The 25,381-nt window shown below is 41.6% G+C and overlaps 1 protein-coding gene across 4 annotated transcripts in view; it reads right to left on the minus strand.

Annotated features, from left to right (window-relative positions):
• LOC112248572 (importin-13-like) overlaps window positions 1-17,281 on the minus strand; it is a 58,710-nt gene extending 41,429 nt beyond the window's left edge. Inside the window, exons 1-2 of one of the 4 annotated variants that reach the window (XM_024417721.2) lie at window positions 17,137-17,155; window positions 14,738-14,825 (exon numbers count right to left, since the gene is read on the minus strand). In XM_024417721.2, the coding sequence (XP_024273489.2) occupies window positions 14,738-14,806 (69 nt within the window). In that variant the 5' untranslated portion in view covers window positions 14,807-14,825; window positions 17,137-17,155. Of the gene's footprint in view, window positions 1-14,737; window positions 15,767-16,421; window positions 16,543-17,136 lie in introns of those variants that run through there. The other 3 variants (XM_042319700.1, XR_006083113.1, XM_042319711.1) reach the window with 3 other exon arrangements.
• Between the last annotated feature and the right edge of the window lie 8,100 nt (window positions 17,282-25,381).

Raw genomic sequence — 25,381 nt, forward strand, 5'->3', positions numbered from 1 at the left:
CATTCTTTATGTTGCAGTTGAGGGAAATCCACATATTTTCCTTTGATTTGCAAAAACTCAGCCATCTCCCGACTTCAGGTCTCACGCCCTTTTAAGCACCTTCCCCAAACTCAGCCATCTCACGTTTGTGTGGTAGGGGAGAGCTGCATGATCTGAATGTCTCTTCTAACAGTGAGACAAACTGCCGGTGGTTAAAAGATTTTGCTCTTATGAAGTTTACCACTTTAGTGACTGTATCCACAACATGGCTCATTTTCAGAACACTTCCTGATGAATAATGCAATGCAGAAAAATTATTTTGTGGTATCCAATTACTAGTTAGTCGTCTCATCGCTGCAACTCCCGTACGGCCTCGGGAGAGGCTAAGGTTGAGAGCTGTGCGTCCTCCGAAACACAACCCAACCAAGCCGCATTGCTTCTTGACACAATGCCCGCTTAACCCGGAAGCCAGCCACAACGTGTCAGAGGAAACACCATACACCTGGCGATACATCTTGCTGGAACACCCTACAAATCAGTCTAGTTTCCTTTTCTTGTAAATATTTGAGAAATTGTGCAATTTCTAGCTAGCTACCATTTGTAACTGTGACGTGTGTGTGTGTGTCAGCCTGTCAGTCACGGTCTGTCCTCTTGCAGTTGCTATTTATACGTGCCTTCAAAATAAATCTTCCACAAGCGGTGGGAGTTAAATTACACAAAGGAGAGTATTCATTGGGCTTTTAATTTGAACAACAAATACATTTTTCATAACTTTACTATGGCAAATTCTATGTGATCTGAGCCTGATTCTGCGGGCCATATTGAATTAGGTCATGGGCCGCATACGGCTCCCAGGCCAGCCTTTGCCCAGGCCAGCCTTTGCCCAGGCCAGCCTTTGCCCAGGCCAGCCTTTGCCCAGGCCAGCCTTTGCCCAGGCCAGCCTTTGCCCAGGCCAGCCTTTGCCCAGGCCAGCCTTTGCCCAGGCCAGCCTTTGCCCAGGCCAGCCTTTGCCCAGGCCAGCCTTTGCCCAGGCCAGCCTTTGCCCAGGCCAGCCTTTGCCCAGGCCAGCCTTTGCCCAGGCCAGCCTTTGCCCAGGCCAGCCTTTGCCCAGGCCAGCCTTTGCCCAGGCCTGCGTTAGAGGGACAAAAGAGCACTGAGCACCAGGCCATTAGAGACCTGATGGTTGCTCGATAGTTGGGTACTACTGACTCATGTCCAGACTACATAAAAGGAGATTACCATGACTCAACTGTCACATGGACTTTTACTGCTGTCATGACTCATGACTGCTGTTTTGGCATTAATGTGGTCACCGCAATAGCCCTAGATGTGATTCCATTGTGGGATCAGAGACTGTAGCATCTGCAAGGTCCTCTAGAAGCGTCGGTCCTGTCCCATTTTCCACAGGCAGGGGAGACTTCCCTGGTAAGAGGCCCTGGTGAAGCACTGGCCAGTCAGTCAAAGAGTGCTGACAGGGCGGTGATACTCACCATATCGGGATGACATCCAGCCTGAGGTGTAGAAAAGGAGAAGATAGGTGGACGTACTGGTTTCCCCAGCAAATTGTGCTACACTGAGATTTGTTTGCTTAGGGTAGACAGCTCAGTCCAATTGTCTTCCGTAAGTAGGCAGTTGTTGCATTGAATAGCCGGTCAGTCCACAGTGTCCCAGAAAATAGTATAATGAGAGAGACAGCACCCGCTATTTTCTGAGTAATAAAATAGACAGATTCATGTTTATCAGCCCATCACATGCAGGTTGTCTGTTAACCACGGTTTTGTCCTAGTAGTTTGCCTTCCATTGGGTACTCCCTCTGGGGAGCAGTATGCAAATATTGCGCAGATGTAACCGGCCACATAGTAAATCTGCTCCTAACTCTGGTACTGTGAGGGTACCAGATAGCTGACAGGATACTGACTGAACATCATTATTGATTAGATCCATGTCCTCGTATATCATAACTGCTCATATTAATATTCATGATGTGAAATGTAGATTAAATAACAAGCAGAGGAAGTAGGAGATTTGATGAATGAAGCGGGGACAGTGTGTGTGTGTGTGTGTGCGCGCATGTGTGTGTAGGGTCGTTTGTAGGGGCGTGGGTGGTTGTTGACTGTCTGCGCAGAGATATAAAAAACAAATACTAATCCCATGTTACCAATTTAGACAGAAAACAACAACAGTTCACACTCTCGTCAGCAACAATAAAACAACCTGTCATCACACACACACATACACTGAATGATCATTATGTGGTTGCCATTGAGAAGATTGATGACATCAGATATGAGATAAGGTACTAGCCCCAGGCACTAAAATAAGAAACAATCGATAAGGGAAAGAGAACTGACGCCATGCCTTATTCTGTCAACTGGAAGTGCTCTACCTCTCATATCAGTCATGTCTGAAATAGCCTCGAGTCTCTCCAGTGTTTCCCACAAGTACATAGAGCAGCCAACCAAATAGAAAAAGCACTAGTGGAAAAAGTACCCAATTTTCATACTTGAGTAAAAGTAAAGATACTTTGACCTAAGTCATTTAAGTTAAGTCACCTAGTAAAATACTACTTGAGTAAAAGTCTAAAAGTATATGGTTTTAAATGTTAAGTATCAAAAGTATTTAAAATGTCTTATATATATTAAGCAAACCAGACCCTTTTTTTTATTTACGGATAGCCAGGGGCACAGTTCAACACTCAGACATTTACAAATGTTTAGTGAGTCTGCCAGATCAGAGGCAGTAGGGATGACAAGGGATGTTCTCTTGATAATTGTGTGAATTAGACCATTTTCCTGTCCTAATTAGCATTCAAAATGTAACGAGTACTTTTGGGTGTTAGGGAAAATGTAAGGAGTAAAAAGTACATTATTGTCTTTAGAAATGGAGTGGAGTAAAAGTAGTCAAAAATATAAAAAGTACAGGTACCCCAAAAAACGACCTATGTAGTACTTTCAAGTATTTTTACTTTATACCACTGAGAAAAAATATCCAGATCCCAAGGATTCAACATTTTTTGCTGAAGAGCTCAATTTTGGGGGGGTCAATAGTTACATATAGGGTTGTCAAGATACCAACATTTTACTAACGATACGATACCAGGCCAGGTATTGCGATACTATGGGGGAGTGGCCTAGCATCCTGTTTGCCCCTTCCCCCCCCGACACTTTTTCTAAACGTCATGCGCATGTTCTACACAAAAAAAACTGTCACTGATTTTCACATTTCGACTCAACACATTGAATTTACCTTCACACTGTTCACTATAATAGAATAATACATAGTATGGCATATTTGCTCATATTTGCAAAGGCCTACCTGTGATTTGGAATGAATAGGAGGAATGAATATACATGGATAATGATTGGCATGTCACTGTTGCAATAAGGGGAAAACAGTATAAAACCTTTACTCTTCAGTTCTAACACACACAAACACCACTCTCCCACAGTCTCCCTCTATCACAAACACACACCACTCTCTCCAACCAACACACACACTGCTCAACGTTTAAAACATGAGGCAGCAAACAGAACTTAAGAAGCACCAGAAAGAGATAGCTTTTTGATATAGTTTAGGCTTACATTAGGCCTATATGAATCCTACCTTTAAAAGAATATCAGCAGACATTTCCTTTCTTCCAGTGCCAATCAAATTTCCCTAGTCCTACTGTCAAGTTACTAGATTGTTAGCTAGATAGGTAACATGACTGAACAACCTAGTTTGTTATCAAACCATAATTATCGGCCGGGGATTAGTTTAAAAACGGCCGGCGACATGGTTTGTGAAATTATATCAAATCCACAGGAAGAAAAAAAGGTAGCTTGTATAGTTCGGATTTTTTAAAACCATTTGAGGTAGAGACGTTTTCTGTAAAGGTGCATGCATGCCTGCCTGTCGTGAAGCTGTCCTTCCTCTCGGGCAATGCTGCGTGACAGTGAACTTGCAGAGCCTACTGGCCTGTGCACTTGTTATGCCAGGGATGAAATTATATTAAGGCTGACCTCATTTAGTCGACAGGCTGTTGGTCGACCGAGATTTATTTAGTTGAGCAGCAGCAAAACACAATAATAATAATAATGGTGTACAAGACAACTGTCTAAAACTTGTCTGTCAGCATGGACTAATCCATTATGGAGGCTGTGGGGGTGGCACAGTCGATCAGTCTAACACATGAAATTGTATATAGTTATATTATGTAGGAACAATAGTGCAACACCAATAAAACCAATATTATATAACAGATACTCTTTCTCGCTTGTTGGATAGCGGTCGCTGTCCTGAAACACATCAGTGCGCTGTTGAATTGATGCCTTTTCCTAGACCATGTTGCAATGTGCATAATAGCAAAGTTAACCAGCATATTGTTGTTGAGAACAAATCGGCGGAGGCAGCAGCAGATTTAGAATATGAAAACAGCCCTTGCCTTAATTGTCTAAGAAAAATGAGGAGAGAGGAAACCAACTTAATTAGGTCTATAATCAATAGCTTAACTGTTAAATGTGCCTGGCTTTATAAACCCTCAAATACATCTACAGAAATAAGAATGCTCCTGTTGCCCGTTTGACTGTTTAATAAGCCTACTGATTCCATGAGCGTCAAGCCTCACGCAACCACATGTCGGATAAAACATTTCACAAACTCGGCAGTTGTAATAAAGGCTTTACACTTCATTTGGTATTATTTAGAGATTATTTACAGTTTTCCAAAACAATAACCCTTCTTTTTCTAGATCTCTCTATTGTTATTATTATTACTATTATTATGATCCTCATTATTATAATAAGTAATGTCATTATCATTTGTAGGCATACTATAGCAGCCTTGTATAACCACCATCCACCTGTAGGCCTAGGAGTGCATGCTATTTAGTTTTAATACCATAACTTATTTAGTCCTATACTTCAATACCTACAATGCAATCGGAAAGTATTCAGAACACCTCACTTCCTACATATGTAGTTACGTTACAGCCTTATTTCTAAAATGGATTAAATGCAATTATTTCCTCAATCTACACACAATAACCCATAATGACAAAGCAAAAACAGGTCAAGACATTTTAGCAAATGTATTAAAAATAAAAAATAACAGAATTACCTTGTTTACATACATTTTCAGACCCCTTGCTATGAGACTCAAAATTGAGCTCACGTGCATCCTGTTTCCATTAATCATCCTTGAAATGTTCCAACACCTTTATTGGAGTCCACCTGTGGTAAATTCAATTGATTGGACATGATTTGGAAAGGCACACACCTGTCTGTATAAGGTCCCACAGTTGACAGAGCATGTCAGAGCAAAAGCCAAGCCATGAGGTCGAAGGAATTGTCTGTAGAGCTACGAGACAGGATTGTGTCGAGGCATAGGTCTGGGGAAGGCTACCAAAAAATGTATGCAGCATTGAAGGTACCCAAGAACACAGTGGACTACATCATTCTTAAATGGAAGAAGTTTGGAACCACCAAGACTCTTCCTAGAGCTGGCCGCCCAGTCAAACTGAGCAATCGGGGGAGAAGGGCCTTGGTCAGGGAGGTGACCAAGAACCCGATGGTCACTCTGACAGAGCTCCTCTGTGGAGATGGTTGTGATTCTGGAAGGTCCTCTCATCTCTGCAGCACTCCACCAATCAGACCTTTATGGTAGAGTGGCCAGACAGATGCCACTCATCAGTAAAAACGGCACATAACAGCCCACTTGGAGTTTGCCAAAAAAGCACCTAAAGGACTCACAGACCATGAGAAGCAAGATTCTCTGGTCTGATGAAACCAAAATGTAACTCTTTGGCCTTAATGCCAAGCATCACGTCTGGAGGAAACCAGGCACCGCTCATCACCTGGCCAATACCATCCCTACGGTGAAGCATGGTGGTGGCAGCATCATGCTGTTGGGATGTTTTTCAGCAGCAGGGATTGGGAGACTAGTCAGGAAGGATGAACGGAAAAAAGTACAGAGAGATCCTTGATGAAAACCTGCTCCAGAGCACTCAGGACCTCAGACTGGGGGGCGAAGGTTCACAACGCAGGAGTGGCTTCTGGTCAAGTCTCTGAATGTCCTTGAGTGACCCAGCCAGAACTGAAAATTCACAAGCATCATGGTCTCTCCCTCCACCACGTAAAGAAATTAGACTGCAACCAACCACATTCCACCACCCTCCTCGCCTGTCGCCGGCTGGAGTGCTTTTATATATAAAAATATATATATATGCCCAGATGTACACACAGTCAGGAGGATAAAGGGATTGTGCTAGGAACATACAGTTAGGAAAAAGGCTATTGTACTGCTGGTACCAAGATAGAGCCAGGGACCAACCTCTCCATGACACGGACGCTGCTTAACCACTTATGGGTAGCACAATTTAGCTTTAGGACACTAAAGAGATGTTTGCATGTGCGTTGAACTCGGCTAATAGAGTTACGTACTGGGGGACAAGGTATATACCTGAACAGCTCTCCCTCCGGACAACGATTTCGCTTTCACCTTTCTATTTATCCCTATTCAGAGCAGATAAAGGAGAGGAGACAATGAGAGGATGGTGAGGAGACAAGGAGACCAATAGAGGAAGCTACAACACAATTATTGACACTAGCTTTAAAATAGTGTGAAACAGACAAAACTAATAAGGGGCCACCAGCATCTATTTAAAAACACCTTAACTCCTCTCCCTCCCTCCCTCACCCTCGTCATCTGTGTTCTATCAGGGAAAAGCCATTTCCCCTGCACTTCCCATCCTCCCTCCTTTACCGTCAGTGTCACAGACACTACAACCCCCCCCTGTCCTCCAGCTCATCACGTCATCGCTGCTTCTATGCAGCAACAGCTTTTTTTCTCTGTCTCACCCAACCCCATCTCCCCTCCACCATACCCCCTCTCCTCTGGTGCTGGTCACTGGCTAAGCTTGGGCAGTATTCAGAATGTCATACCTTCATACTGACCTTGAAACATTCGGTAATACCGGCATAGAACATAAGGAGCGCTATTTTCCATCCCCACTGAGCATCTGAGATCCGAAGGTTAGCAATTCTAACAAATAAAAGTTAGGTCTCTCACTGAAACTACAGTATTTGCAGGACAGACATCCCAACTCATAGTTATACAAGTAACTCAAAATGCTGCTCACAGTTTCCCGCACAGACAACAATTACACAGCAAGGCTCTTGATCCAGGAGGGGATTCTCTCCTGTTACCAAGCGAAGATTGATTTTGCAAGAATCGAAGCACTTAGCTAGATTAGGGCTGAGCGATATGGACTACATATCTCGGAATAAAAATAAGTTCTACATTTGCTTTATGAGTAGTGCGTGACCCTAGGGTGGCAAGACATACATTGTAAGTGATTTCAATGGGTCTTTCTCCATTCTGATTGAAGTTTAATTAAACAGCATTAAAAAAAAGTCTACAAATTCCAGCAATTTCTGCACTCATTTGAGATCATTTCCACACTGCCACACTGGACTGCACGATATAGGACACCAATCTAGTCTTTTTTTTTTTTTAACCAAATGTGACCGACAGGCTCAAAATCGGTCTTATGTAGCAAAATTTGAAGTTGTGTGGTTTTTTAAAATATTTTTTTACATTGGATAAAAGTAGAGGCTCAGAGACACAAAATTGAATATTATACACTACTACAGTTGAGGAACAATGGGAAAGTAATTTTGCTTAGAATGTTGATAAACTTGTAAACTCACTTTTGAGAAAATGGCCTATGAATGTTTTGGTACTAATATTGGAGAGACCTTTGTCTACACCCATTTAGCATCGTTCACACCCTCTTAAGCCACAACCATCTCTTTAAAGGTTGACCCGAAATGTACTAACAGCAGTCAAGCACCCAAGCTAACTTGCTAGCTACTTCCAGACTAGAGGTCGACCGATTAATCGGAATGGCCGATGAATTAGGGCCGATTTCAGAGACTTTCAAGTTTTCATAACAATCGGAAATCGGAATTTTGGGGCGCCAATTTGCGACTTAAAAAAATATATATATAAAAAACAATCATAATCACTAGTTAGTTATAACTACTAATCCAGTTTAGCCGGCAATATTAACCAGGTGAAATTGTGTCATTTCTCCTGCGTTCATTGCACGCAGAGTCAGGGTATATGCAACAGTTTGGGCTGCCTGGCTCATTGCGAACTAATTTGCCAGAATTTTACGTAATTATGACATAACATTGAAGGTTGTGCAATGTAACAAGAATATTTAGACTTGGAGATGCCACCCGTTAGATAAAATACCGAACGGTTCCGTACTCCATTGAAATAATAAACGTTTTGTTTTCGAAATGATAGTTTCCGGATTCGACCATATTAATGACCAAAGGCTTCGTATTTCTGTGTGTTATGTTACAATTAAGTCTGATTTGATAGAGCAGTCTGACTGAGCAGCAGCAGGTCCGTAAATCATTAATTCAAACAGCACTTTCGTGCGTTTTGCCAGCAGCTCTTCGCAAGCACAGCGCTGTTTATGACTTCAAGCCTATCAGCCTAATGGCTGGTGTAACCAATGTGAAATGGCTAGCTAGTTAGCTGGGTGTGCGCTAATATCGTTTCAAACGTCACTCACTTTTAGATTTGGAGTATTTATTTCCCTTGCGATGCAAGGGCCGCGGGTTTTGTGGAGCGATGGGTAACGATGCTTCGAGTGTGGCTGTTGTCAATGTGTTCCTGGTTCGAGCCAAGGTAGGGGCGAGGAGAGGGACGGAAGCTATACTATAGTGCCTATAAGAACATCCAATAGTCAAAGGTATATGAAATACAAATGGTATAGAGAGAAATAGTCCTATAAATACTACATTAACTACAACCTAAAACCTCTTACCTTGGAATATTGAAGTCTCATGTTAAAAGGAACCACCAGCTTTCATATGTTCTCATGTTCGGAGCAAGGAACTTAAACGTTAGCTTTCTTACATGGCACATATTGCACTTTTACTTTCTTCTCCAACACTTCATTTTTGCATTATTTAAACCAAATTGAACATGTTTCATTTATTTTATTGATGTATTATTTTAGGTTAAAATAAGTGTTCATTCAGCATTATTGTAATTGTCATTATTACAAATAAAAAAAAATTTAAAAAGAGTTTTTATTTAAACGGCCGATTAATCGGTTTCGGCTTTTTTGGTCCTCCAATAATAGGTATCGGCGTTGAAAAATCATAATCAGTCAACCTCTATTCCACACATCTATGTGAGAGAACAGCTCACTGATTACTACTCGTCCTAGCAGAGCTGGTTAGGCTGTTATGTTATCCAGAGCGTTGGTGATTGCAACTGTGCTGTCAGATTGTCTGTTCGTAAATTCAGAGCGTTTTTCATTCAGAGCGCACAGCGGACGCCCTGGCCGATGAGATCATTGACACCAGCCATATTCAACAGGTGTTGAGCGTTCATAAATTAATAATTTATTCTGAGCTCTCTGGCACACTCAAATGAGAGTGCTCTGAAATCGGAGGAGACGGCCAGACAATTTCCGAATGCACCCGAAATGGTTCCATAGTAGACTCTTTTGTTAAGACATGTAGCTAGCTAGATAAACAATGAACCATAATCACAACGTTACTACCCTGCATAAATCTGCAGGTAGCTAACCAACTAGGTTCAATGTTATCTAACTAACATTAAGCTATAGCTAGCCAAGTAAATGGTTCTTTGTCAACAATAGAAACATGTAATATCTGATAATGTAGCTAGCCTGACTATCTTACCCAAAACATCATTCATGGTTGCCCTTAGTTTGAAGATGTAATCCTGAAGCTATCATACTCAAATTCCACTGATGATTTCAAAACTCAGTCCTCCAGAAAGTGGAGAGCATCACTTAATGCAGTTTTAATACACAGTATCTTTAAAAAAGCTACGTTAGACAGGATTACCTAGACATACTGACCAGCTCAAATAGACAGAAGCATGCTATATGCAGACCAATCCAAACTCATCTGTCGGCATTTCCAGCCCACTCGTTATCTCAGCCAACCGTGACTAGCGGGAAGGTTGCTGTATTTTTCTGTGGCTAACCTAACTAGGCTCGTAATTTAACAATTGTATTCGTATTTACAGATGGCATACAAGTTTGTTATTAAAGGCACGTGAAAGTTCAAATGTTCGAGAAAGCATTTCTCCCCAAAAAACGTGCTTTGATAAAAACATTTTTTTACATTCAAACGGCTATCCTGTGAGATCGTGACCTGCGACATACGCCTAGTTTCCTGAAATGGGGCACCGTTGTTATAATTTCGATTTAGCTCAAAACAGTTGGAATAATAGAAATAGAATGATTATTCTAATTCATAGTTTGAATAGTGGGCACTTTGAATACAGTGTTGTTTGACATGACAATGGATGAAAATGCCAGGGAGGAGTTATTGTAACAGGGTTGGAACCAAAGTGTTGTTTCCTGTGGGACACTATAATCTTTGGCTACATTGAATGTTCTTTCTTAGCTACTTCATGTAGCTAACATATTCACGATTTGCATATTCCTCTTTGATTTAGAAGATACTGTTGCAAACACCTGCTGATTTAGCGCTACACCATCACTGGTATTAGCTGCCTGTATAGCTAATTAGCTAGCCAGCGATAACAAGATTTAGGACCAACTTGTAAAGAAAAGACTATCGGTTTGCAGATGTAAGAAACAAACTAACAGTGTAATTACAGAATGCTAGTGGATTTATATTAAGAAGCAAAGTGAAAACAGGATCATTGTCATCAACATTGTTGCATGTTCTGTATTGACCAAGCAGACTGAACGCAAGTGTCTCGTGGTCGGGGAACAACAAATGCGCTCCTTAAGAGACAGGGGCGGGGCTAGGTCTGTGTGGAAAGCGGCATGAGAGAGAGAGAGCGCGATGACTCAAGTAGCAAAGTAAACTATACAAATGGATGTTAGACACAGTGTATTACATTTAACAAACAAAACATTAAAATACTGTTAAAGATGGTAAAGTAAAAACCCAAACTGGTCAGTGCATCAATACCGGTATATCAGAAAATACGGTATACCCCCCAGCCCTAAGCTAGATAGCTAACTAGCTACTAAATTAGCAAACCAAATGCACAACAGCAGAGCATTTAGCCGAGTGGCACAGCGGTATAATGCACAGCATTTCAGTGCAAGAAGCGTCACTGCAGTCCCTGGTTTGAAACCAGGCTGCATCACATCCGGCTGTGATTGGGAGTCCCATAGGGCGGCGCACAATTGGCCCAGCGTCGCCTGGGTTTGGCCGGAGTAGGCCATCATTATATATAAGAATGTTCAACTGACTTGCCTAGTTAAATAAAGGTTAAATAAAAATAACACACTTTAGACAGTTAATGTAATAGTTGTAAGATATCTAGCTGGCAAACATTTAGCTGTGAATTCCATACTGTAACTAGATCACCTGGCATGTGCTGCACAACAGTGAGTGACTCAAGTCTCCGGTCTCTGTTGTTGTACACTTTTAAACAAACACCACGTGACCGGACTTCCGGGAGGCTTCATTATGAAAAAGTGTGTTCTTCATCTTACCTGTCACAATCTTTTCATCTAACATATTGCACAAGTTGACAGGTATTTACTTAAAAAGTAGTTATAAATATTCAATTTTTTGTTTAAATACCCCGATACAGTATACTGCCCAAGCCTATCCCTGGCCACCCAGCAACATGGAGATTCATTACAGAAACCTGTCAGATTCAGACACACACGTTAGCTCAGAATTCTGCATTTCTCACGCAGAAAAAAAAAAGATAGAGCGCATTACAAATATCTTACTTCTTTTTGTAAACACAGATCTAAGATGCCTCTGTCATTTCTGCTCGGCATGGGAAAAATTTTGTGCTTCAGTTGCACTTCTTCACTCTGATTCACGAACGAGCATTCTATCAGCAGACAGCGCTCTGACTGTGTAGCTACATTTCTCCTGTACTTTTCTCAGTGGAGCCAACTCTTCTCTGGTAACAAGATTAACTTCCAGCAAAAAATTGAGAAAATGCTACATTCTTTCTATGATAAACATTTTAAATATGACGGCCATATATCACTTTTGCAAAAAATACCTTGCCTTATCATTATAAGCTCATTTACTTGTGTGGCTGCTAGCCAAATAGTGTTTGGGTTTTCCCCTCATCAATCTACACACAATGCCGCATAAGGAAAAAGCAAAAACAATTTTTTAGAAATGAAAAATGAAATGAAGAATCAGATTTACATAAGTATTCAGACCCTTTACTCAGTACTTTGAGATAAATCCAAGTTCAATATTGGTTTCATCAGACCTGAGAATCTTGTTACTCATAGTCAGAGTCCTTTAGGTGGCTTTTGGAAAACTCCAAGCGGGCTGTCATGTGCCTTTTACTGAGGAATGGCTTCCGTCTGGCCATTCTACCATAAAGGTCTGATTGGTGGAGCGCTGCAGAGATGGGAGAACCTTCCAGAAGGACAACCATCTCCACAGAGGAACTCTATCAGAGTGACCATCAGGTTCTTGGTCACCTCCCTGACCAAGGCCCTTCTCCCACGATTGCTCAGTTTGGCTGGGCGCCCAGCTCTAGGAAGAGTCTTGGTGGTTCCAAACTTCTTCCATTTAAGAATGATGGAGGCCACTGTGTTCTTGGGGAACTTCAATGCTGCAGACATTTTTTGGTAGCCTTCCCCAGACCTGTCCATCGACCCAATCCTGTCTCGGAACTCTACAGACAATTCCTTCGTCCTCATTGCTTGGTTTTTGCTCTGACATGCACTGTCAATTACGGGACCTTATATAGACAGGCGTGTGCCATTCAAAATCATGTCCAATTAATTGAATTTAACACAGGTGGACTCCAATCAAGTTGTAGAAACATCTCAAGAATGATCAATGGAAACAGGATGCACGTGAGCTCAATTTCGAGTCTCATAGCAAAGGGTCTGAATACTTGTGTAAATAAGGCATCTGTTTTTATTTTTAATACATTTGACAATTTCTAAAAACCTGTTTCACTTTGTCAGTATGGGGTATTGTGTGTACATTGATGAAGATTTAAAAAATATATATTTAATCCATTTTAGAGTAAGGCTGTAATGTAACAAAATGTGGGAAAAGTTGAGGGGTCTGAATACTTTCCGAATGCACTAACAGCAAAAAACATGCAGGTGATATTGTGCAAAAAGTGTATTTTTTATGGTCTGCTTTTTGAAAATGCTGATTTCTCAACTCTAACGCCACCCTTGCGCACACATGCACACCTTAGAAGACAGATGGAGAAAGTTGGCTGGTGGCTATAATGACCTCCAGTATCAGAATAGTCTGCATATTTCTCTCTCCCCCTCCGCCCCCTCTGACAACTCTTAGCCCAGCCGACTAGTCATTAGCTGAGACTTTCACTGCACAGCAGTTAGCCAGTAATGGACTGTAACACACACACATTTTATATTTCTCATTAGGGCAGAGTTTAGACACAGACAAGAGACACAGACGAGAGACACAGACGAGAGACACAGACGAGAGACACAGACGAGAGACACAGACGAGAGACACAGACGAGAGACACAGACGAGAGACACAGACGAGAGACACAGACAGTTGTCTGGTGGCATAATATTGTGTGAAAATCACAGCAGCAGGTCTGTCTACACTTAAAAGAACAAAAATAACCACACAAAAAATAAGAACTGAGTGAAGGAAGGAGATAATAGCACAATTCTAAGTACAACACATTTGTCATCCCTGGATTAATGGTACGTTTTCCAAGCCATTATCTTTTGCCAGCCACTCGGTGTCCTAATCTACACAGGAAGCCTGTCCGACACTAGTGCAGCTGTAAGCAAGTGAGTCGGACCTGCCAGCTACTGTTAATCGTGCCTATCAAAACCGGGTGCTCCCTGTGGCGGAATATACAGTCGGACCACACACACACACAAGCCTCTGTGCATTCATTAAAACAGCTTTTAGATGTTCAAAAATAGGCTACTGATGATGAATCCTACCACTTGTCAGTCAGTGACAGATGAAGAGGAATGGATAGTGTGTGTATGAGACATTAGGAAGATGTAACACTATAGGCTACTAGAAATGACATTATCAGAGAAATTACATTTCATTGATTTAAAACATTGTGATGGTTTCCCATGTCTCATTCTCTGACAAAGACCACACTGAAACACCTCATGTCAGAAATAAAAGGCATTTCAAACACTATGAAGAGTGCCTTGCTTCTCCTTCTGATTCCCATTCTAGACTTCTAAACCAAAGATCACAGTTTCAGATCTGTTGTTTTGATATTCTGCAGTATATTCACAAAACACTCCACAACAACCTTCTCTTCTAGCCTACATTCGATCACAACAACCTTATTAAGACTCAAGAGTGGTTTGGATGATGTAGTGTCTCACACAGACGGGTTAGAGGAGGACAGAGGATGGATGTATTATCCTTACAGTCAACTACACAGAGAGACAACAATTAAGCCCTCCAGTCATATTGGTTTAGATTAGTCAGGGTAATAGCAAGCAAGGACAGAACGCATACTTGCTAATTGTGAAATATTCAGCTGCAGGGACAAAATACAACGCGTTTGTGGCACCACTGTTAAGTAGCTTTCTATCTAGTAGCTGTTAATTCACTGATTCATGATAAACAGTATGTTGTAGCTAGACCCGCCACCATCATAGCTAACGTTGCCCCAAATAAATACATTAGAGACCCACATAGGCAACACACACATTTGATATTGTGATTATTAGTATGATTCTACATGCTTGGAGAATGTGTCCATACACTAAGATTCTTACCTTCTCCACGTTTTCCACTGTGAAGTCGAGGGCGTCTGGCGTGGTTGCTATTCTCCCCGATGTCTCCATGTTAGCCCAACCGGCCGGTCTGTCAATAAATGACAGACGTGCTTCTTTAGCTAGCTAGCTAGCTGTCGGTCTCTCAAGCTAGCTAGCTACAGAATGCGGTACTAATCAATTGTCCACGATTTGGATGGCTGGCTATTCTGTGTTAGCTTCCGTAGCAAAACGCTGTTAGCAAGCTGACTGACCGGCCTCAGTGAGCCCCGAATCTTCTGTATGTCTGGGGGTCACAATTTATGGCTTGATGACATTAGCTAGTTAGCATCTCGATACCCTATTGGAAATGTATGTGTAAAAACAACCTAGCTAGCTAAACCTGTCCTTAGCTGACGATATAAGTCATTAACATCCAAACATGCGATAGCATAAGAAATTGGTGGTAGCTATTTGTTGCTAGATATCCAGTATATAGTCGCGGTGTCTTTGCTACGACGCTGGTATAAATTTTCTTCTTCTATAGTTATGGCGGTCCGCAAAAAAAAAGTGAAAGGTGTATGCTGCCACCTACTGTGCAATCCATATTCCGTGGTGATGGTTTAAAAAGATCTTTGGTGATACAAAATTGAGAAAAATGAAAAATTACCCTGGCAACTAATAGCCCTCATTAAAAAAAACACTACCGCCATTCCACTATTTATTCCTACACCAGGCCAACGTCCTGGGAGGACAGAACACTACCACTCAACACTCTTTGGAACTCTTCTACAGTAAAACCTCAAAATCCCAAGTATCTCTCTGCCACTGCAACCTCTATTTTCTGTGACTTATGTTCCATTTCAGTAGTACAGTTGACAACCATAGCTATGAATGCGAAGCAACCCACCTTACTGAATCACATTATTATTCCGATCACTCTCTATTGGCCTCTGCCTACTCACAGGGATCCTCTCAGGATCCCTCACCCTGTACCGATCTCCCTCTACTACTCTCTTCACTGCCTCAGCATACAATACATTCTGTACTACTCTGATCCTGGCAACCTCAACCTGCCTTTCTCTCACCGGACACCTCTGATCTCCAGCACCATGGGCACTTCCACAGCTAACACACCAGTTGCTGTGCTTGGGTAAAATCACTGGGGAAGCCAAGCCAGGGGGGAACGGCCATATTACAACCTATGTGTTGTGATAATTGCATTGTTTGCTCTTTAACCTGTTAGTTCATATGCCTTGCCACCGTGATATATAGGCCTAAAGGCCGAGACAATAAGAAGAAACAGTGGCAGCATAAATTCAACCACACCTTTGTTTCATCACAAAACCGGAGAGCAACATCGGTCCAGTGGAGTCCACAAAGCATATTGCATGTAACAAACAGTTACATGACCTACAGAATAGTCAATCAAGTTAATGTTTCCGATATCTTCGGACTACTAAACAACTATTGATGTAGAGCCCCGAGAGTTACATGTCACAAAGAAAACAGGAGCTGACTCCACTATTCCAGCACCATTTCAACTTCAATATTTCATCATCATCAAATCACATATGCTTAATCTAATAGTGACAACTATGTTCCTAAAACAATTTAGTCCAATCCATGTAAGTTAAATATCATGTGACTGTCCATAGTACTAATTTCTGTGTGTGTGTGCGTAAGTAGAAAAAACATGTTGACTCACACTACTTGTAGAGAAATGCCAATGCCATCCTCCTCTCATTCATGTTGCCGAAACGGTCTATGACTGTCATACAAAACACGCTTTTATTTTTTGTTGTCCTAGACTACCTGGCTAAAATGCTTACTCGCTAGCCTAACTTCCTTTTCAGGGGCAACGAATAGCCAGCTAGTTAACATTAGCCTTCTACATCTAGCTACATATTGAACTTCCATCCTCAGGCCAGGGGCACAATGTATGAATTTATGGTTGGATCAGAATCGCCGTTATAATCATTGACCAGTACAGAGAATGAAGTAAAACCACATGTCCAAATCCCTATCTCCATCCATGGCTAATTTAGGAAAGGAACCATTTTAGCTAGCTAGCCACCGGAGGACAAAAACACAACGTACTGTTTGTTGCAAGTTACAATAGTAGAATACTGAAGGTGCAATTTCAAATTGTTATTGTGCATCAGCAATTAGCCAATGTCAGCTAACATTTTTTAGATTGTTAAATTATTTTAGCGACCAGCTATCTAAACGTGTTATCATGGTCGAATTACTGGCTGGGGGTCCCCATTGATTTTATTAGTCAGTCCCACTCATATCATTTTAAAAACTGCAAACATGTCTCCCCTTTCCCTTTACTTTCACCCTATGGTAAAATGTGTATAATTGCAGAAAATGTGCTGTAAAACGTTAAAAAAAAAATAAAAAAAAATGGGTGCACATACCGGCAGGCAATTGTGACACTTCATGAGTTGAATTCTTTTTGTGGCCCTGTCGGCTGATATAGCCATCTGCTATATCATTTTCCCATGTGGATGGCTGAACGAACCAGAGGTAACTTATATCTGGCAATTCAACCTATCCGACGTTGCTTGCATTTGGCAAGCCGAGAGGTTGATGGGGTTCTTAATCTATTTGTTCTCGTCGCTTTGTAGACTGGTTTTACAGTGCAACGTTGCCTCTTTGGGGCTGTTTGAAAACATTGCATACATTTTTATTACAGTAAAACGCTCTGCTATGTCATCGCAAAAAATATGGATATACTGACAAGATTACATGTCTCTCCGCCCTAACAGGCTCTCTTGCACCCACATATGCTTTATTTGGATTGGTCGATACATCTCATTATTGTAATACTATATTGAATATTCGATTAGGGTTGTTAACGTCATCCACCTGTATTCAATGGAGAGAGACGCTATGCTGGCCTCATAGTATGAATATGCATACCATCTCGAGAAAACTCTGATATAGCCTTTTTTCTCCAAAGTTGCCGGGATGTCACGTGTCCTATTAACATCAGTACACTCGAAACAACTTAAGCATTACGAATCTTCTATTGGATCAAATAAACCTCACGTAGCAAATAAGCCATTCATTTTTTGGTTGACCAAATTCGACACTCTCACTGACTTTCATGCAAAAACTCCTTGCTCCTTTCAACGAAAAACTGCCACCTGCTGGAGGGATATATATATATATATATATATATATATATATACTACCATTCAAAAGTGTGGGGTCACTTAGCAATGTCCTTGTTTTTGAAAGAAAATCACGTTTTTTTGTCAATTAAAATAACATCAAATTGACCAGAAATACAGTGTAGACATTGTTAACGTTGTAAATGACTATTGTAGCTGGAAACGGCAGATTGTTAATGGAATATCTACAGTATATCACAAAAGTGAGTACACCCCTCATATTTTTGTAAATATTTGAGTATATCTTTTCATGTGACAACACTGAAGAAATGACACTTTGCTACAATGTAAAGTAGTGAGTGTACAGCTTGTATAACAGTGTAAATTTGCTGTCCCCTCAAAATAACTCAACACACAGCCATTAATGTCTAAACCGCTGGCAACAAAAGTGAGTACACCTCAAAGTGAAAATGTCCAAATTGGGCCCATTTAGCCATTTTCCCTCCCTGGTGTCATGTGACTCGTTAGTGTTACAAGGTCTCAGGTGTGAATGGAGAGCAGGTGTGTTAAATTTGGTGTCATCGCTCTCACACTCCCTCACACTGACTGGTCACTGGAAGTTCAACATGGCACCTCATGGCAAAGAACTCTCTGAGGATCTGAAAAAAAAAAAATGTTGCTCTACATGAAGATGGCCTGGGCTATAAGAAGATTGCCAAGACCCTGAAACTGAGCTGCAGCACGGTGGCCAAGACCATACAGCAGTTTAACTGGACAGGTTCCACTCAGAATAGGCCTCGCCATGGTCGACCAAAGAAGTTGAGTGCACGTGCTCAGCGTCATATCCAGAGGTTGTCTTTGGGAAATAGACGTATGACTGCTGCCAGCATTGCTGCAGAGTTTGAAGGGGTGGGGGGTCAGCCTGTCAGTGCTCAGACCATATGCCGTACACTGCATCAAATTGGTCTGCGTGGCTGTCGTCCCAGAAGGAAGCCTCTTCTAAAGATGAGGCACAAGAAAGCCCGCAAACAGTTTGCTGAAGACAAGCAAACTAAGGACATGGATTACTGGAACCATGTCCTGTGGTCTGATGAGACCAAGAAACTTATTTGGTTCAGATGGTGTCAAGTGTGTGTGGCGGCAACCAGGTGAGGAGTACAAAGACAAGTGTGTCTTGCCTACAGTCAAGCATGGTGGTGGGAGTGTCATGGTCTGGGGCTGCATGAGTGCTGCCGGCACTGGGGAGCTACAGTTAGCATGATCCCCTCCCTTCGGAGACTGGGCCGCAGGGCAGTATTCCAACATGATAACGACCCCAAACACACCTCCAAGACGACCACTGCCTTGCTAAAGAAGCTGAGGGTAAAGGTGATGGACTGGCCAAGCATGTCTCCAGACCTAAACCCTATTGAGCATCTGTGGGGCATCCTCAAACGGAAGGTGGAGAAGTGCAAGGTCTCTAACATCCACCAGCTCCGTGATGTCGTCATGGAGGAGTGGAAGAGGACTCCAGTGGCAACCTGTGAAGCTCTGGTGAACTCCATGCCCAAGAGGGTTAAGGCATTGCTGGAAAATGATGGTGGCCACACAAATATTGACACTTTGGGCCCAATTTGGACATTTTCACTTAGGGGTGTACTCACTTTTGTTGCCAGCGGTTTAGACATTAGTGGCTGTGTGTTGAGTTATTTTGAGGGAAATGCAAATTTACACTGTTATACAAGCTGTACACTCACTACTTTACATTGTAGCAAAGTGTCATTTCTTCAGTGTTGTCACATGAAAAGATATACTCAAGTATTTACAAAAATGTGAGGGGTGTACTCACTTTTGAGATATACTGTACATATGCATACAGAGGCCCATTTATCAGCAACCAACACTCATGTGTTCCAATGGCATGTTGTGTTAGCTAATCCAAGTTTATCATTTTAAAAGGCTAATTGATCATTAGAAAACCATTTTGCAATTATGTTAGCACAGCTGAAAACTGTAGTTCTGATTAAAGAAGCAATAAAACTGGCCTTCTTTAGACTAGTTGAATATCTGGAGCATTAGCATTTGTGGGTTGGATTACAGGCTCAAAATGGCCAGAAACAAAGTACTTTCTTGTAAAACTCGTCAGTCTATTCTTGTTCTGAGAAATTAAAGGCTATTCCATGAGAGAAATTGCCAAGAAACTGAAGATCTCGTACAACGCTGTGTACTACTCCCTTCACAGAACAGCGTAAACAGGCACTAACCAGAATAGAAAGAGGAGTGGGACGCCCCGGTCCACAACTGAGCAAAAGGACAAGTACATTAGTGTCTAGTTTGAGAAACAGAAGCCTCACAAGTCCTCAACTGGCAGATACATTAAATAGTACACGCAAAACACCAGTCTCAACGTCAACAGTGAAGAGGCAACTCCGGGATGCTGGCCTTCAAGGCAGAGTTGCAAAGAAAAAGCCATATCTCAGACTAGCCAATACAAAGAAAATATTAAGATGGGCAAAAGAACAGACACTGGACAGAGGAACAATATCCAATAAAGAGAACATGTGGTCATCCCTACTACCTCTGATCTGGCAGACTCACTACACAAAAATGCATAGTTTGTAAATGAGTTGGAGTGTACCCCTGGCTATCTGTACATTTTAAAAACAAGAAACGGGTGCCATCTGCTTTGCTTAACAAATATAAGCAATTTGAAATTATTTATACTTTTAAGAATATTTTAGAATTTACATTTACTTTTGATACTTAAGTATATTTAGAACCAAATACTTGTATTAGTATTTTACTGGGTGACTTTTACTTTTACCTGAGTAACATTCTATTAAGGTATATGTACTTTTTCCACCACTGGTCTTTGGGGACCAATGTTGCACTGGACTGTCAGTTGACTAACTGTAGCCCGTCTGTTGCTTTGCACAATTTGTCAACCTCCTTTGTCCTCTTTCATCAATGACCCATTTTCAAACCACTGGCCTGTCGTTGGCTAGATGTCCTTTGGGTGGTGAACCATTCCTAATACACACAGGAAACTGTTGAGCATGAAAAATCCAGCAGCTTTGCAGTTCTTGGTACACTCAAACCGGTGCGCCTGGCACCTACTACCATACCCCATTCAAAGGCACTTAAATATTTTGTCTTGCCCATTCACCCTCTGAATAGCAAGCATACACAATCCATGTCTCAATTGTCTCAAGGCTTAAAAATCCTTCTTTAACCGGTCTCCTCCCCTTCATCTACACTGATTGAAGGGAATTTAACAGGTGATAAACAAGGGTTCACCTTGTCTATGTTAGGTGTTCATAAATGTTTTTCCAAATATATATTGTATTTTTTTCCTGTAATTTATCTTATTCTGTAGATTGTTAGAATATTGTGCAGAACATAAATGCTTCTCTGCCATGCTTCTCCTCAATTCATATAACTCTGCAATACCATATAAGGGGTGCACTCAATATTGTACAAATCATATGTCCCCTATTTCTGTCACAGACTATGATAAATCTGCTGTATTCGTTATTATAATTTCAGGGCATCTCTGTCTCTCTGCCCCTCCCTGCTTCTCCTCCCTCCCGTCTCTCTGAATAGCCACCACTAGTCCCATGTTTCATGAGCTGAAATAAAATATCCCAATAAATGTTCTATATACACACAAATCTTATTTCTCTCAAATGTTTTGCACAGATTTGTTTATATCCCTGTTAGTGAGCATTTCTCCTTTGCCAAGATAATCCATCCACCCGACAGGTGTGGCATATCAAGAATCTGATTAAACAGCATGATCATTACACAGCTGCACCTTGTGCTAGGGACAATAAAAGGCCACTTTAAAACGTGTAGTTTTGTCACACAACACAATGCCACAGATGTTTCAAGTTTTGAGGGAGCGTGCAAAAGGCATGCTAACTGCAGGAATGTCCACCAGAGCTGTTGCCAAAGACTTGAATGTTAATTTCCTCTACCATAAACTGCCTCCAATGTCATTTTAGAGAATTTGACAGTACGTCCAACAGGCCTCACAACAACAGACCACGTGAAACCACGCCAGCCCAGAACCTCCACATCCAGCTTTTTCACCTGTGGGATCGTCTGAAGGGGTGCTAAGGAGTATTTCTGTCTGGGGTGCAGCCATGGGTGGGCCTGACTCTCCAGTGGGTGGGCCTGGATGCCAAGTGGGTGGGCATATGCCCTAACAAGCCCACCCATGGCCGCATATATTAGGGACTAATTTATCTATTTAAATTGACTGATTTCCTTATATGAACTGTAACTCAGTAAAATCGTTTAAATTGTTGCATGTTGCATTTGCATTTTTGTTCAGTATACCTTTATAGTTTTTATTTCACAGCATGGGGTGTATTTCATTGTTGGAGCTTGGAGCTTAACATTTTCACTGTACACTGTAATTACATCTGTAGCCATGTACATGTGACTATTAAATGTCTAATCTAATCTAATCCATCACGCCCCTTCTATTGGCACTGGTGGTACGCGCCGTACTGGCGATTACATCCTTTCTGACCAAAGACTAATAGTATATGGACCATTCTAGCCAATGTGAGGGCAGATAAGCGTGTGAAAGACAGGCACAAAGGTTTCCACTAGTTACCACAGCCACAAAGCTATATCATAAATTAATGAAAATAAAACATTTGCTTTTGGGTTTTGATTTTCAGGTTAGAGTTAGGCACAAGGTTAGTGTGGTTAAGGTTAGGGTTGGGCTCTCCACTGATCGGCCGTGCATGCAGTTATTTATAGTTGAGAGGGCCACAAAGAACTAACAGATCTCTGTTGCTATCAGGAACAGAAGAGCGAACAGAGGAGAAGGCGAACAGCCTTTTAATAGTTACTGGCGAGAGCGATAGAAACCAAAATCCACGTCGTGGTCTGTGCTCTAGTGACACTCAACTTGAGTTGGAATGTAGAAGGTGAGAAGCTCTGTGATTTTCACTTCTGTGCTTTCTGTGGCAGTTTAAGAGGTTGTTATAATACATATAGACAGAATACATTTTAGTCCTCTCAGATCCATTTTGGGGTTTGTTACATCATGTTCCTGTGGGTTGGAGAGGAATTGGACTGGAGACTGCATGACCGGAGACTGCATGGATCAACTGTGCCCTGTTTGAATATCAAAGTCTGTGTGATTTATTTACGGTATGTCGATGTCTATGTGTGTGCATCAGTTTCTAATTAGCTGTTACAGTTCTGCTTTTAGCAATTATTTAAGTTAGTTTACTACTCCTCTTCTCTCTAATCCCAACGGGTCTTATATTCGTTCTCTGTTAGTTTATAGGTCTGCACTGCCTCTCATTCTCTGTCTCACAGGCATAGTAAAGACTTAGGAGCGTGTGAGAGATGCAGGTTATGACACTGTTAATAAGTGGTATAGGCTTACCATGATAATTTTAACTACTTCTGAATCCGTTATCTCTATTAATCCATCATTTTTATTAAGGGTTTCTAAAGCAAGCACTTCAAAGTCTACACCCGTTGTATGTGAAAAATACAATTGTATTTTATTTTATGGAGCAATAGCAGTCACTAAAAGGCTGTCTTGTTGGTCTGCTGAAATGAACAGAGATGTTATTCACAGACAGTTCAGCATATATGCTAGTTCACACACACACACACACAGTCATCTTCTGAGGACAAACATGGGGTGTGGTAGGGTTGGACCCTGGTTACCATGGTGTTGTTCTATCTGTATGGTGCAGATGAAGGAAATGAGGGATGGAAGCTGCCGTTGACCAGTGTTCCTCTGCCCCCTCCTGCAGAAGGGACCTATCTGATTAAACTAATCAAGAGCAAATAGGTGTGCTGGGCAGGAACTAAAATGTGCAGCCACGGCCCCTGGGGGTACCCCAGGACGCTGTCTAGTATCTTGAGAGGCACCTAATTATATCTGTTTCCTCAAACCACAAAGGGAAGATGCAGGCCATCTGGGTGTGTTCTTAGTTCCTAAATAGTTCCTAGACATAGTTCCTAGACCGTAAGGTTTCCTACATACGCCATGTGTGTCTGCCATGGCTCCAAGATGTCAAGCATGCTTTCTAACCAAAGCATAGCGAATTCAGGCCCAAACCAGAGCCTCTGGTTGCAAGGCAAGCACTGTATCCTATTGTACCAAGGATTGCTACAGTTTTGTGTGTCCAATATCCATACTCTCTCTCTCTCTCTGTATGTGTTCAGCAGGAGAGGGACTGAGTAGGTTTAGGAACAATCAGTTATTTATGTCGCTGCTGCACTCTTGTCTAGCTGTCGCCACCTCTCGCTCTCAACTCTCCTCTCATGCTTCTCTCTTTCACTCACATCTCTGCCTCTATCATCTTTCTCACTCACCCATCCTTCTTTTAGCCATCTTACATTCTCTCTCTTTCTCAGCTCTATTTAGCAGAGTGTATAGTCTACAGTCGCTAAGTAAGAACAGGAAAGCACAGTTTGACATTTGAAAAAGTTTTATTGCAGCACAATGCTGTCAAGTTCTACAAGTTGGAATTCAAATGAACAAGGAAATAGCAGAGTCACAGGGTGGCGTTTGCTGCTGGTACATGAGTGTGGAAACGCAGTTGAATGGCAAAGCCTGCAGTGGGCTGCATATGCTGTCAACAGGTCACTAAAGTGATACTGTCACTGAAGTGACATCCAGTCAATCTATAGCAGGGCTTCTTAAACCTTTTCAGCCTGGGATCCAAGCTAAAATTAGAAATTCTTTGTTTTCCTGGGACCCAAGCTTAGGAAAATATGCAACTATACGTAAATATCGGTACATTTCATTGCCTTATGCCAAAAAAAAATGCAATATAGACAAAAACAAATAACAATGAAATACCCATAAATATATTTTAATGTTTATTTTTCCTCATTAAAAACACTCTTACATACCTGTCTAGGTTGGAACTGTTGCTGTTAAAATACAAAATATAATTTAATTCTGAACTGGAATAAACTGATTGATCACATCACACAGACGTAGACCAGAAAACACACACATACACACAGTCCTAATGAGAGGTGTGTGGCTGGTTGAAGTTTTCAACCAGCATGTCTATTCTCGGATCAGTTTTTGACAGTGCAACACTGAGGTCATGCTCAGCATTGACACTGTTTCTGTACTTGAGAACCCTGACTTGCATAGATAGGTATGTGGTGCCAAACTGGATCAGAACATCTACTGCTTTCTCAGTCAAGCAGGAGGCAACTTCCTGCTGCAGATGAGCAACCCAGAACTGTGTGAGTATTTGCCTCAAAAAGCATCTTGCTTCAATCAGTTTATTCCAGTTCAGAATACAAAACCATTACTTGTAACAGCAACAGTTACAACCTTTACTTGTTTTCAACAATACTTTCTACTGTAACATGTACAGTAGACCTGATCACTTTTCATCTTCATCTGTACTGTTTCTTTGGGTTGCACTATCAGTAGCTAGTTAGCTTACTTTGGCTAACGTTAGCTATTAGCTGTGTAACTACAATGCCAGGGGATTGTTTGAAAGAGAAACTCACATTTAACGTTGCTACTATGAGATAGTACTCCCTTATTTCTGCTTATCAT

The sequence above is a fragment of the Oncorhynchus tshawytscha genome, linkage group LG01, assembly GCF_018296145.1.
Source record: "Oncorhynchus tshawytscha isolate Ot180627B linkage group LG01, Otsh_v2.0, whole genome shotgun sequence".
Classification (NCBI taxonomy): Eukaryota; Metazoa; Chordata; class Actinopteri; order Salmoniformes; family Salmonidae; genus Oncorhynchus; species Oncorhynchus tshawytscha.